This window comes from Pecten maximus, chromosome 15, assembly GCF_902652985.1.
Source record: "Pecten maximus chromosome 15, xPecMax1.1, whole genome shotgun sequence".
NCBI lineage: Eukaryota > Metazoa > Mollusca > Bivalvia > Pectinida > Pectinidae > Pecten > Pecten maximus.
The window spans coordinates 28,819,294-28,833,555 of NC_047029.1; the positions used below are offsets into that span (position 1 = coordinate 28,819,294).

General features: G+C 38.1%; 1 protein-coding gene across 1 annotated transcript in view; it reads left to right on the forward strand.

Annotated features, from left to right (window-relative positions):
* LOC117343710 (NACHT and WD repeat domain-containing protein 2-like) overlaps nt 1-9,209 on the forward strand; it is a 43,146-nt gene extending 33,937 nt beyond the window's left edge. The window contains 4 exon segments of the mRNA XM_033906177.1: nt 2,491-2,635; nt 3,116-3,385; nt 3,388-3,668; nt 4,267-9,209. Of these exon segments, the coding sequence (XP_033762068.1) occupies nt 2,491-2,635; nt 3,116-3,385; nt 3,388-3,668; nt 4,267-8,028 (4,458 nt within the window). The 3' untranslated portion in view covers nt 8,029-9,209.
* The last annotated feature ends 5,053 nt before the right edge of the window (nt 9,210-14,262 follow it).

Here is a 14,262-nt window from a genome sequence, read left to right on the forward strand (position 1 = left end):
CCTTAAAAGCCTTATATGACGTAAATTGTGTTTATTTACACACTTGATTAAACACTTAGCAAATGGTTCTACTGAAACGATTCAAATCTGCTGTGTTCAAAGACTGAAAATGACTTAATGATTAGTCATCGATTCATATGCAACAAAAAGAAGAGATTCGAAGCCGAAATGCTTTAGTATAATCATATTGACATTAGTGGAATCCCTTTCAAGTATACATGTACATTGATTCATAAGAAAAGACCGACTGATATGTAAAATGAACGAACATGTCTTCTTCAATACTGTATAGTTGTTACACGTCATGGGGTCGGTATCTTGCGGTTGTTCCAGCCGGACTCAGTTTGCGGGTATTATATTTCTACAACCACGCCTTGTAAACATTCTACATTGGACACTTATGCAACAATTGTTTGTATATAAATGTTCGATGGGTGTTTATTTTCGCGCGATATCTAATGATCGCTAATAAAGTGAACTTAAATCCCCACGAATATTACATACTACACAGTATAATGTAAAAACACCAAGAGAATATCGATACATAAAAGCAATCGTAATTCTAAAACAAAACCAATACTAGTAAAAGATTACTAAGTATATATTATACATTTTGTGGCAGACATGTATGTAACGGCATATCTACCAATTGATTCAAATAGATTTTCCCTCGTTAAAAATACTTCAAAAATATGCTTCAATTAGATTGTCGGAAAAGCATGCTTTTATTTTATCCAATTGTGAAATTTCATCAAACTGTGACTTTTTGTGATGTAATTTCCTCATCAGAAGGACTTGTCATCCCTCATTTCAACGACATTTTGTTAAATTCAATGTTGTTTAAGTATCCGGTCAATTCTTGCTATTGACGTATGACATTTTAACGACAAAGATCTTGATTAAAACTGAATGTAAAGTGTATCTTTGACTCTATGGTAGATTTAACTAATATCGTTACATAGATGGCTCTACGATGCTTAAACAAAGGTAAAAACCATCATTACTGCTTTATTCGTTTGATCTCAAAGAAAAAACTACAATCGATGAGACATGATCAGTTAGCAACGGCGTTTGTTTCTATGCTTTAACGAAAACAAGAAGACAATCGATCAGGCAACAATGCTATTATCTGTTATACTAATATTACAATATTGTACAAGCTATATTGGAAGCTATAAACAGTGTTCAAATTGAATTGTTTATGCAATTGTGTAAGGTATTCTTTGTGTAGAGGTTTAAAGGGTCATAATGTGTTGCATGAAAGTATATTACTGACGTTTATAAAGCACTAGACAAATTATATTTACATAGCAGTACTGTAAAAACGACCAGCAAGACTTTCAGTCGATTTGAGCTCGATAGTATTTTTTTTTCGTGTGGAGACAGGAACATCATGCGAATTTTATCGCCTCCTGTTTTAAATTGATACCACAACCTACGATAAAAAATCGCATGTCCCAGGCATATAAAAACTCTGCCTGCGTCATAAATTCTATTTTGAGAAATGTCAATATTTTGTTCAATCATTTAAAAGTGAAAGCATGTATGTCATGATTAGATAATTTTTCAACGATTACATTTGAGTGATGTGAAAGGAGACAGACAACCGCTGTAATTAGTTAATTGGTAGAATAAAATGACTTCGTTTTTGATACGTCCCTTCTGTTGGTGAATTAAAATGTCATAATTTTCAAAGTGGGCATTTGGAAGTAATTACTGAGATGCTATCTGCACATGCAATATTTCAGTACGTTATCGCTAGAAGGACTACTATGGATCATTATATTTAAGAGAAGTTTAGTTTTGGGTTGATAAGAGAGGACAATTATTCGCGAATTTTAATCTCCTGCAGAATGTTACTTCATTGACAGTAAAAAACCTCATGATTGTGTATCAAACTTGAAACTTTATTATCAGTATTACTTAAATACACGTACTTATTACTAATGATATTAACATGAACATGGATAGAAATTGCAAAAGAAATCTCTAATACAGGAATTAACGTGTTTCTAACTAAACTCAACAGCAATAAAATTATGTACCCGCAGAAAATAAACTTTTCCCCCACCCTGTTCAGCACTTAATGCTGCTGAAGCCTACAACAAACTTCTACATATACAGATTTTATCCTTTCTTTTTTTTACATGTCATGGTCTCCGGGATACGACAAAGGCGTAATAACGATTGTTACGTTTTGACAAAAAAAGTTTGAGCATTTTTTGAATTTATAGTCAATATTTAATGAATTGCAATTCGAAGGAATTCTACTCCACCTCTAAAACTGCTATATAACTTTCTGATAATTTTAGGACGCTGTTATGTTTTTCATTTGTTAGTATTGATAAGATATATTTATAAACATGTGAGTGCCATTTTATACATTTTGTGACATTGTAGCATTTATAATAAAGTGGTTCAGTTTACTGCCAGTTATATAGAAATCGTTCATATGTTAATAATTTGTTTTAAAATAAAACCTTTTTTCAGAGGCATCAGCGGCTACAAGAACTTGACCAAAATACCTGGTGGGAGACGTTCCTAAAGCTACAACGGATAATGAGAAAGGCCGCTCAAGTACTTTTTATAACGAAAAAGCTTGACCGAGAACAGATGCATAACTACTTCATGTCGGGTACGTTATTGCATTTACTTTGTTACAAAAACCCGCAAACCAATAAATAAATTTGAAAATATAAATGTGTAGTAAATTTAAACAATAGTCTGTGTTTATTAGTAAAACATAGCGCTTGATCACTATTGAATTTAATTAAGTTGATTATGCAGGGAGACTTCTTTGTCTCGAACTCTGATAGCTCGAAGTCTTTGCTGAACTTTAGGTTATAATTCAGTTCGTACAGTAAAATTATATGTAGGCTTAGCTACCTGGAATATTCGAGATATCTAGAAGTTTATCCATTTACCCACTGGCTTCGAGATATCGAAGTTTGACTGTAAGATGGTTTCGATATTATTTGTGCCGATTCAGTAATGCTGTAATCTGATTAAACTTTATAATATGCTTATATATGAGCACTTCCAAATGTATTTGCTTGACAGATTTTACTCTGTTTTGCACCCACATCTTTTATAAAACTTATTATTTATCTTACAGTGACGGAGAGGGAAGTTGAACGCGGTATCCTGAAGGCAAATAACGTGCAGGATCATTGCCTCGCATACGTCAGAGAAATCGCAAACATTAATCCAACAATGTATCGTTTTGCCTACAAATTCGTGGACTTTGCTGCTCGAAACATTGACGGGGAGGCGCAGAAGCTCCTTCAAGTTCTTCGTGACGAAAAACTGACAAAGAAAATGCCAGAAAGCAATTTAGTTCGTTTCAAAGTAGAATGGGGTAGAGAAGGAATTGACAAAGACACACACAAGAATATTTAGAAAACTTTACAAATCACTTCCATACTTCTATCGCCATGCTTGTGGACAATGCTATGGCAAAACATGAAAGGTTATCTAGTGATCCAGTTTTCACGGAAGCCCTACAGCATCTGCACGCATGTACAAAATATTGCAAAGTATTCCAAGGACGTGGGGACATTGTAAAGAAAATAGAGGAGCACATTGTGGGTCCTTCTAACAGACCGTTCGTTCTCCATGGAGAAAGTGGATGTGGGAAAACATCTTTGACAGCCAAAGGTGCAAGTCAGGTAAACCATGATTTTTATACAGATATCGTGAAAAAAACCTTTTTCAAGATAAATGAAGAAAACTTGAAAAAAGTATGTGGAGTATGTATATTGAACTACCCAATTTTCAACGTCATAACATCCGTAGCATATTGATAAACAAAAACAAAACAAAACATAACAACAACACCACCACCTGAATGTGAGATCATAATGTTAGAGGCGCCACATCTATTTGGTGTAAAAAAAGAAAGAAATAGATCTAGTGTAGAGTACATGTAAAAAAACAACAACACTCATTCAACTTGGTTTTGTCCAAATGAGTTTAGGTGCATATGAAATATAACAATAGTTCTCGTATGCAGTTCATGAAACTCACCTACAGATGTTCGACAAAACGCAAATTAGACTCGTCTCATACTTTGTGAATTTGAATCTCATGTAGGATCCATGTACCCATTAATGAAAAATATATGCTATAACGGGGAATCCCGTGTACCATATTACAAGAGTGTTAGTTTTGTATGCTCAGTCATTGTAGCTACTGTTTGTATCATCCTTGTTAAGTACAATTGTTTTGAATTCTTAAGTAATCAAAAATTATTATTTGTCTTTCCAGATAAAGTCATGGTTTCCTGAAGACAGAGAGCCGATGCTAGTCATTAGATTCCTTGGTACGACGCCAAATAGTTCCAGTATCATTCCCCTGCTAACCAGTCTGTGTAAACAGATATGTGTGCTGTATGGCTCGCAAATGGAAGAGATCCCAGACGAACTGGCACCGCTGATACATCACTTCAAGACACTACTGAACCTGGCAACAGAGGAGAAACCTTTAGTAGTGATCCTGGATTCACTTGATCAATTATCGGGTTCGGATGGTGCACATCAACTCGCATGGCTTCCAGCTCAGCTACCACCTAATGTCAAGATGATTCTGTCGACTTTGCCTCGGTTATACGGCATACTGGATACTATCCGCATTATGATTGAACCAGAAGAGAACTATGTCGCAGTGCTTCCCTTGGGAGAAAACTTAAGTGGTACAATTTTGAAGTTCTGGTTGAAGAATGCAAATAAAGCAATCACTGATGCACAATGGGACTTGGTCAATGAGGCATTCACAAAGTGCAATCTTCCACTCTTCGTAAAACTTGTGTTTGATCAAATCTGCACGTGGAAATCATACACAAAACCGAGTACCACCATTCTTCAGTTCACGATACACGACAGTATTATGAAACTATATGAAAGAATTGAGATTCAGCACGGGAAAACATTAGTCGCACACGCATTTGGATACATTACTGCTGCTAAAAGTGGCGTGTCAGAATCTGAATTAGAAGATCTGCTTTCCCTGGATGAAAAGGTTCTAAATGATGTGTACCAGTACCATCTTCCGCCTGTACGAAGGATTCCTCCTTTGTTGTGGACGAGAATTCGGAGTGATCTTCCAGGCTATCTCAGCGAGAGGGAGGCTGATGGAGTCAACGTCGTCGGTTGGTACCATCGACAGTTTATCGAGGCGGCAAAGGAGAGGTATTTTAGGAACCTCAATTTTGTGAGTACCGTTCATGCAAACCTTTCCGAGTACTTTCTTGGAATTTGGGGTGGCGGAGTCCCAAAACCATTTGAATACACAGAGGGCCAACGTCGTATGTTTAAACTTGACGAAATGAAAGGAGAAAGCGACAGAAAGGTGCCTATTCAGCGACTAGTGTTCTCGTCAGATGGTACTGTCACACGCTTCAATCTTAGAAAGCTAAGTGAGCTACCGTACCACTTGGTACGATCACACCAGTACGAAGATCTCTACGCAACTGTTCTGTTTAACTACAAGTGGCTCCATGCAAAGCTGAGTTCAATGCCTTTGCAATCCGTCCTGGCTGATTTCGAAGATCTCTTGGAACATGTCTACCAGAAAGATGTTAAACTTATTGCAGACGCAATTCGTCTTTCCAGTTCCATTCTCAGTCATTACCCAGATATGCTTGGGCCTCAGATCATCGGACGCTTGCTTCCATATTACCAACAAAACACAAACATAAGAAGTCTGATTCAGCAGTGTGATAGTGATGGCTTAGAGGACTGTGCCTTAGTTCCAGCGCATCATTGTCTTCACACACCTGGTGGGCCCCTGCAATACTCATTAGAGGGACATCCATTTGCCCCTTTCGGTATTGGTACGACCTCAAACGGCCGTTACCTTGTATCAGTGTCTAACAAATTCATCATATGGGATCTTTCAAATGGAGAAGTATTCAGAAATGTCGTGCCGGGAATAAACGGCATAATGTCAAATCTTTCCATTTGTGAAAATGACAAATACGCCGCCAGCTTCACAAACAACAATCAGGTCGTGATATGTACAATTATGACTGGTGATTATAGAATCATCACACCCGTTATGAATGGGAAAACAGCCTCAATTATTGGAACATTTATATCCAATTCTCACGTGGCCATCTGGACCAGTCAGGAATGGTACTTATACAGTACCAATGGAGAGCTAATATCGAAACATGATACCCCTCTCAAGATGCCTCTACTGGCTGTAGATCTCGGCAATGATGATAAAACGTACCTGATATGCAAGTCCGGTACGGAAAATGATACTGAAATGGCGCTGGAGGTACAGGATCAGTCAATCGAGCCGTTTGAATTCCACAGTGGCATTGCTGTGAACAAGGAAAAGAATATCCTTTATACGTGCATAGAAATCAGTGACAATGCTGTGGCAGTATACAAACGCGAAGATAGTGTTTGGCGGTATGACCGCACTCTGGGAGACAATTTCGACATCGTGTTTGCGTTGACTCTTTCTGAAGATGAAAACTACCTGGTTGCAACAATTGCGCTGGGTTACAAGCTCTGGAACCTAAAGACAGATGCACTTGTGCAACTCAAGTTACCACCGGGAACTCGAAATATTCCCACTAAAAACCAACTCAGTACTTTGGTAGTGTTCACTAAACACAACCATTTCGTCGTGGCTGGTGTGAGAAAAAACATGTATGTGTGGGACACGAAACAAGGCAATATGGTGAAGGTACTCGATGCTCACTTTGGTAGAATTATATCATTGCGGGCGGTTAGCTCGGGCTGTAACAAAGTGATTTCGTCTTCCATAGACAAAACTATCAAGGTTTGGAACTTTGATAACATTTTGGAAGATGTTCACTCAATTGACCGAATGGAAAAGCCGATTGAAACTATCGATCTTGCATCAGAAACGCATTATGGTGTTACAACGAGTAGAAACTGCATTGGTGTGTGGAATCTCGGTACCGGTAAACTTGAACTGTCTCTTGAGACAAAATCGGTCGTGTCACTGGCTGTCATAACGAAAGATGGAAAGTACGTGGCAGCTGCAGAATCAGGAAAGCTTCTTATCTGGGAAGTGTCACAAGAAACGGCGTCGAAAGTGATTCAACACAAAGACATTCAACAACTTTTATTGAATGAAAGCGACACGCGAGTGATAGCGCTTGCGAAGGAAGGGTTCAACAAGGGAAAGGTAATAACATATACCTTCCCTGAAGGAGAGCCAGTCTATACATTTGAGTACAATCTCAGAGTCATGAAACCCGGAGTACTAACTATAGACGGATCGTTCTTTGCGGTACTTGCCACTGATAAAACTGGTGACGTACTTGGTGTCTACCATGCCAAGTCAGGAACGCATTTGTACAACCTCGGACTCAAATATAACAACTATAAACCAGTGCAATCGATGAGAGCAATGAGACATGACCCACACCAAATTGTGCTTGTCGACGAAGAAAAGGGAAATGTCATCGATCTCAAGAAAAAGACCGTCCCACGGTCGGTGAGTAGATGGAATGGTATGGCTATGAAAAATGGAAAGTTTGGGTTGTACGCCCCGAACAGAGGGGGTCTACAACTGCTAGAACTGAAAACGGGGAAGACGGTTAGAACATTTATTCCGCGAGTGGCTGAAGGGGTGTTTAGCATTGATGTACTATTTACGCAGAATGACCGTCATGTTGTGTATTATCACTCAGGACATCGTACAATTAGAGTCTTTCGTGTGTCTGATGGCAAAATGGTTGCCAATTTCAAAGCGCATGCGGAGGTTAAAGCCATGGTGAGCACAGCGGAAGGCGAGACCGTTGTGATCGGAGCTGTGGACGGGAGCTTCACAGTTCTATCGATAGCAGATCCTGAATATGAGGAAAGTGTTGAATTTCTACAGTGTCTGCCGAGTAGGAACTTACAAACGAACTCTCCAAACGGGTATCGAACAATGAATGGAGACGTTGTGCAAGGAAAGAACAGTATGGGCACTGCCCTACAGGTAGCTAGGTTTGTTGCAAAAGCCAGACAGGCACAAAAGTCAAGAGCATGCGTGATATCGTGAATAGTAACATGGCGAATCTTATTCTGAACTTCAGTGGGAAATCTATAGATGCCGGCGTGATACAGTGGACTGAAAACGGTTGGCAGAATGAAGTTTTGGCATGTATTTTGCAATCTCATCGTGTATGCAATTCCGACCCAGGATAATCTTCTTTCTGCTTGAGTTGCGAGGCATTTAGAATGCCGTCCCCGTGTAGACTTCTCACTACAGACTATGCTTTAAAGCATTAGTGTTATTTCTTCTCGGAACTTCAAGACATCATTTAAAATAGCTTTATCGAAATTCATCAGACTGGTTTCGATGGCTGACAATGATGGCTGCATTCGCACGAATACAGGCATGAATGAACTGTGTATTAATTTATACTATTTAACGTTGCCAAACAGAAGCATGACGCCTGTCATGGCGTGCCCTTCGTTGCAGCTGAGAGATTGTTGCTATCATATAAAGTGTATGTACAGTTGAACGGTAGTCAGATAAAACAATTAACATGTGGAGATCGTGTAAAATGATGTTAGATATTCGGGATGTAGCTGATCATGTGCACCTGACAAAGATATTGATAAGAACAGAGAAAGGTCGATCATCAACCACAGTGATTCTAGTCGTATTATATCAGATCGAAATCAAACCGGAAACTTGCATTGCGCATACAATGTATGTGGTGTTCGACACGCATGTTTCCGCTTTTGTCTGGATAGAGCTCCTCAACAGCGCATGCGCGTGCTTCATCATTTGAAAACACGACATTTACTGGTTGTTACTTGTACGCATGTGTAATCGCCTTAGACGGAACAGCCTTTAAATGGTTGATGATCGAGCTCGCTCTGTACGTGTAATTATATATATCGGAGGCGAGCTTTATATTTGCTGTGTAAGATGTAAAAGTTTATAGTACGTCCAAGTATTACGCCATAGATATATGAAAATACGATGCTGGTACAGAATCATAAAGTTTTAGGAGGTTGTGGTGCATTGGTGCCAATCAGTATGTCATTCGACATTCAGTATAAAACTTTATAACATGTACAGTAGTACTCTTAGTGATGTCATAAGGAAAATATAATGAAATAGCCGCATTTGTTAAAAACTAACTGATGTTATTCTTCAGCCTAAATTTCACAACATATACCATTTAACATGCTTTTGTTCAGAATGTGATAAAGTTACTTTTAAATTAATCTTATCTCGTGTCATTTTTTACGAAAATAAACACAAGTGTTTACCTTTCATGAAAGTCCAATCTAATATCCAATATTATTTCCCATTCTCCTCCTATTTTATCAATGTACTATATAAATTTGGGCTTCATGCTTTGTCACTGCTGTAATGTTATGAGGTGTGGGGAACTCGCTGTACGTTGCATATCGTCAAGCAAAACCACAAACGTCTTTCCAGTTCCAAGTTTTTATATGAAATATCAAAATGTATCTTACAAACGAAAAGAATTACAACAAAGGGGAATAACTCATATATATATGGAGTTAGATTATCTCCCCTGGACTGTACAATTATGTGATCTCGTAACACCCATGCAACCTACATACACAACACCGCGCATAAAATGTGTACAAAAAGTGGCAGTCTTTCTTGGTTTGAAGACCTTTTGGCCTTTTCCGGAAATTTTGTTTCTTTTTACGATTGGAATATTAGATTGAGGCATTCTTGATTATAATCCCATTAATGGACAGTAGCAAGATAGCCGAACTGGAACTCACACTAGGTAACCATTGCTATACCCTTACTATGTAAATCGGTCCTAGTTACCCTAATCAGTGCGCGATGCAGCGAAAAGAAACAAAAATGCAACATTTATTTTTATATATTTTTATATATTTTACCGCTTACAATTTATAAATAATGAATTTTTGAATTGAATATAACAGGTTTTGGGAAATAATAAGCTTAGTTTTCTTAATTCAAACTACGTTGTATGTAAGAAGAAAAACACAATAGATGGTATGCGGTCTTTTCGGTCCATTGCGTTCCGATTCGGGTGGTTACTCGTACTGTCACTTACGAAATTACTCCAAAGAGCAGAAGAGCCCTACGGAGGTGAGCCGATCTTCAACGGCTGAAAAAATACAACAGAACAGAACAGAATGGCGGGTCAACAGTATGACATTTTGACAAACGTAAAGCGAGGGTCTATACGGACGGAATAAAACACCTAGCTGGGACTAAATTGGTGTTCTGGGGTAAATAAATATATCATTTATCCATATATGTAAGGCAGTTGTAATGTCACACCTGATTTTATTTTATTGCACCAAATTCTTAGCGACACAAAACCGGGACAAACGGTGTCGGATATAATTCCACGTTTTGATATAGTAGTGCGCTCTGGCCCTACACCAGACATGGTGACAGGGTCAGAGGAAACTCGGGCTGGGTTGTTTATAGTCCCTGACTATCACACCATCAATGTCTACACATGATTAGATTATGTTGGTCATCAGTCTGTCAACATTAAAGGTCAAAGGTCACTACTTTTGAAATAAAAAAAGAAAACCCAAACTTTTGTATGAATTATTTCTTGAACCCCTGGATAGGTTTAGTTCATATTGATACCATGATATCACAGCATGACACCCGATTCGATTTTGGCCATCGTCTGAATAGACATTGGCACAAAGTACCTTTTAAGTTTTACCCAAGTTTTTATGATGCGCAACCGGATAACAGTGAGTTATTCATACAAGATGCGTCAATATTAGCTGATATCAGCTAACCAGCGACGTCGAAGAAGAGGTATCAGGTATTGGTCAAGGTTAAAGGTGACAGGCCACACTTGGCCATGCACTTTCAAAATAAACCATAGAAAGGTCAAATGAGTCATCAAACAAAATCGGCTAGTGATTTTCAATGACACAACAACTTTTATTAGACTTTTACAATTAAAAAAAAACCGCACGTGGTGACGTAATTATTCTGCATGAGGACGACGAGTTTGACATGTGAAGTATATCATTCCAGCGTATCATTATGATTTGAATGACTGATTTGTGTTTTTGGTTGTTTATCCAAACAAGAAAATGCGCTTCGGAGCGACAACCTGACAAACGTGTTTTCATTAATTCCTGTGAATTATTAAAGAGTGTCGTGACACAGGGATTTGACACGAATTCCCAACCCACAGTCCGTATTTAACTCTTGCATTGTATGTATATACGATATGGACTGTGTTGAAAATCTGTGACAAGTCCCTGTGCCATGATATTTTCACTCCGTAGATTTGAATTGGTGCTACTGTGACAATCCAGTGGCGGATCTCGAGGGTTTCCGATATGTCTGAGATTGTGGAGGAGTGTCTTCTAGATCCCGTTACTACAATCGTTAATAAATGATGCTTCTAGTCATACTTTATTGATAAGTATTTGGCCTGTCGTGTTGGTATCCTTAGGGGAATTTAACACAGTAATAAATAGATTATCATGTCGTAATGTATTCCCTTAATTTAGTTGAGGCATTCTTTTACTGTGCAGTGTAGTTTTCTGGAATTTTATCATCAACACCTGAATATTGGTCTGACAAAATCCAATAGAACATATTTCATAAACATCAGCAGGCATGCACTTATCGACGAGGCGGTTGTTTTTGTGCAAGGCATTTCAGGAATATAGCCACGGTCTAAATTTTAACTCCTTTAGTAATATATGGATATACATGTACATACGGAATTTGATGGAAAATACTGGCGTCATTATCAAGTTTTCCCGATGAAAATATTAAACTTACCTTAAACAATAGGCTAGAGTGAATTAGAAATAAATACGGTGATTATTTTGTAATTACAGTAAGTCCTGTTGAAAATTGAAGGATACAAGCGGTTGTGTGTGAGAAGGGGGATAACTCGTAATTCGTTCCAGCTTAATCGCAATATGTCTCGGCCGATTCCGTCAGGACTCGGAATCATTCAGAATCTGAACGGAAAAAAAGTTTCGATGCTGCTATTGACGTTAAATTATGTTTGGTTTATGCTTCTTTGAACTAGAAAGACGCGATATCGTAAAACGTTCCCTTCTGTTAGAACAAGTGTATATTCCAAGTCTATCCTATAATACTTTGTCAGTTATACATGTGTGAACTGAAAGCTATACCTATGTGCAAAATCCCTAATTTTTCAGTAAATCGCTTATGAATAAAAACCGTTTTCTGTGGTCCTTTTTTAATTCTTTTTCTTGAGCATGCTAGCTATTTCACAAAAATATATCGGAAGTTTATATTTACTTTGGAAACTTGGTTCAAATAGAATAAGCGTAGTGTACAGTGCGATCAACCGTGGGTACCGACCATGACAGAATAGAGATATTTAAAATTTAAATCGGGATATCTCACTGTCGTGTACCTGTCAGGCAATGATAATTTTCAAAATGGCGGGCCAAGATGATCGCAGAAGGTAGCTGTTCAATTCAGGCTATAAAATCACTTACATGTATTTATAAGTACACTGTGACCTAGACAATTAATGACACAGACGAACTCACATATATATGTAGGCCATATATATATATATATATATATATAAACTTACCTTCGCAAAGTTGGGTGAACTGTTAAGCTTGGCATCGCGGCGTGATTCGCCGTGAATTTTCGCTTATTTTGACTTATTAATACAGCCTAAAGGTTAAGTATTTTTTCGTTAAGACTATCGAATGTCATCCGCTTTTAAGCAATATGGTGTTTACGCTCACAGCCCTGTGTATTTACAAAAATAGGGTAAACGATTTTGTTAACATTATGGATTAGTCCCCTAAAATTTGGGGCAAGTTCCAAAAAGTGATGTATTTTGGTTACGGACTTTGCGAAAGATTCTCAGTGGTTTATTAAATAAACAACAACAACAGATAAAGGTTATAATATAAATTTAAAGTACTTCTGAGATAAATTTTGTACTAGTCTCGGTCGGAGTGTGATAATACAGTGATTTTGTAGCTTAAAGTGCACATGTTCCTTTAGTGATCGCCTTGGTCCGCCACCTTGAAAAGACCATATTCACTGACGGGTACACGACAGTGTATCTTAAACTGATTAACATTTCTATGAGTATGTAATATAACTCGCTATCTGGTGCTGGTACTGGTGCTAGTACTAGTGCTGGTATTTGTACTGGTGCTGTTGTTGTTGCTGGTGCTGGTGCTGGTGCTGGTGCTGGTTCCTGTTCTGGTTCTGTAGCCGTTGCTGGTGTTGGTTCTGTTGCTGGTGCTGGTGCTAGTGCTGGTACTGGTGCTGGTGCTGGATCTGGTTCCTGTTCTGGTACTGGTACTGTTGCTGTTGCTGGTTCTGTTGCTGGTGCTGGTGCTGGTGTTGGTGCTGGTTCTGGCGCACCCCCCCCCCCCCCCCCCCCCCCCCCCTTCTAAAATTGTATGAATCTATCGTGATATACACTAGAATTTACCTTTTTGCATTTACCTGCTAAAATTTTTCCCAAGGGGGTACCCCCGGACTCCCCGTTATTTGGCATGCCCCCACCCCCCCCCCTGACTGAAAATCCTGTATCCGACCTGGAACATGATCCAGATGAAAATTGACTGCATGCATTTTCGTATAATATCATATCTATTTCACTTACAAGACAGAATATATAGATTGTAATTCATGTCCGTGAAATGTGTGGTATTTGACGGGAAACGATTCAATATCCTCTGTATTTTCTAATTGGGTGATATTTACTGCAGTAGTTTCTGCAATAATTTTTATCATAAAATTGCATCAAAACTTGTATTACAGATGTATACAAATAAAATTTCGTAATTAAAAAATCATACTTTGTCAACCTCTTTACCCTGACCTATAATATAAATTACTGGATATAAGGCATCATGAAAAAGATAACGCTAGTTATAATTGTAGAGTGTGTATCATAACATTTATATGAATGAGGAGATTCCATTCTGTTTGTATTAATTTAACTTTCTAAAATCTTTGCGATGTTCTATTACAAACTCCGATCACATTATAGTTCTCACTGTATATAAGGATACAGCGAGGACGTTAAGTAAACCAAAAATTCCCAAGTGAAAGCAGACTTTGTAATTGTGTTCCTTGTGTGGAAAATGAAGCCCGTTTCTTATAACTTGTCAAATATGCACTCACTTCATATCAAAAACTTCTGGATGTTTATAACATATCGCAAAAAATAGCCTGAGTGATTCTGCTTTACATTACTTCAACCACGGACTCAGACATACAATCTTACATATGTCCGTGCTGCAATACAAACAAAGCGAAACA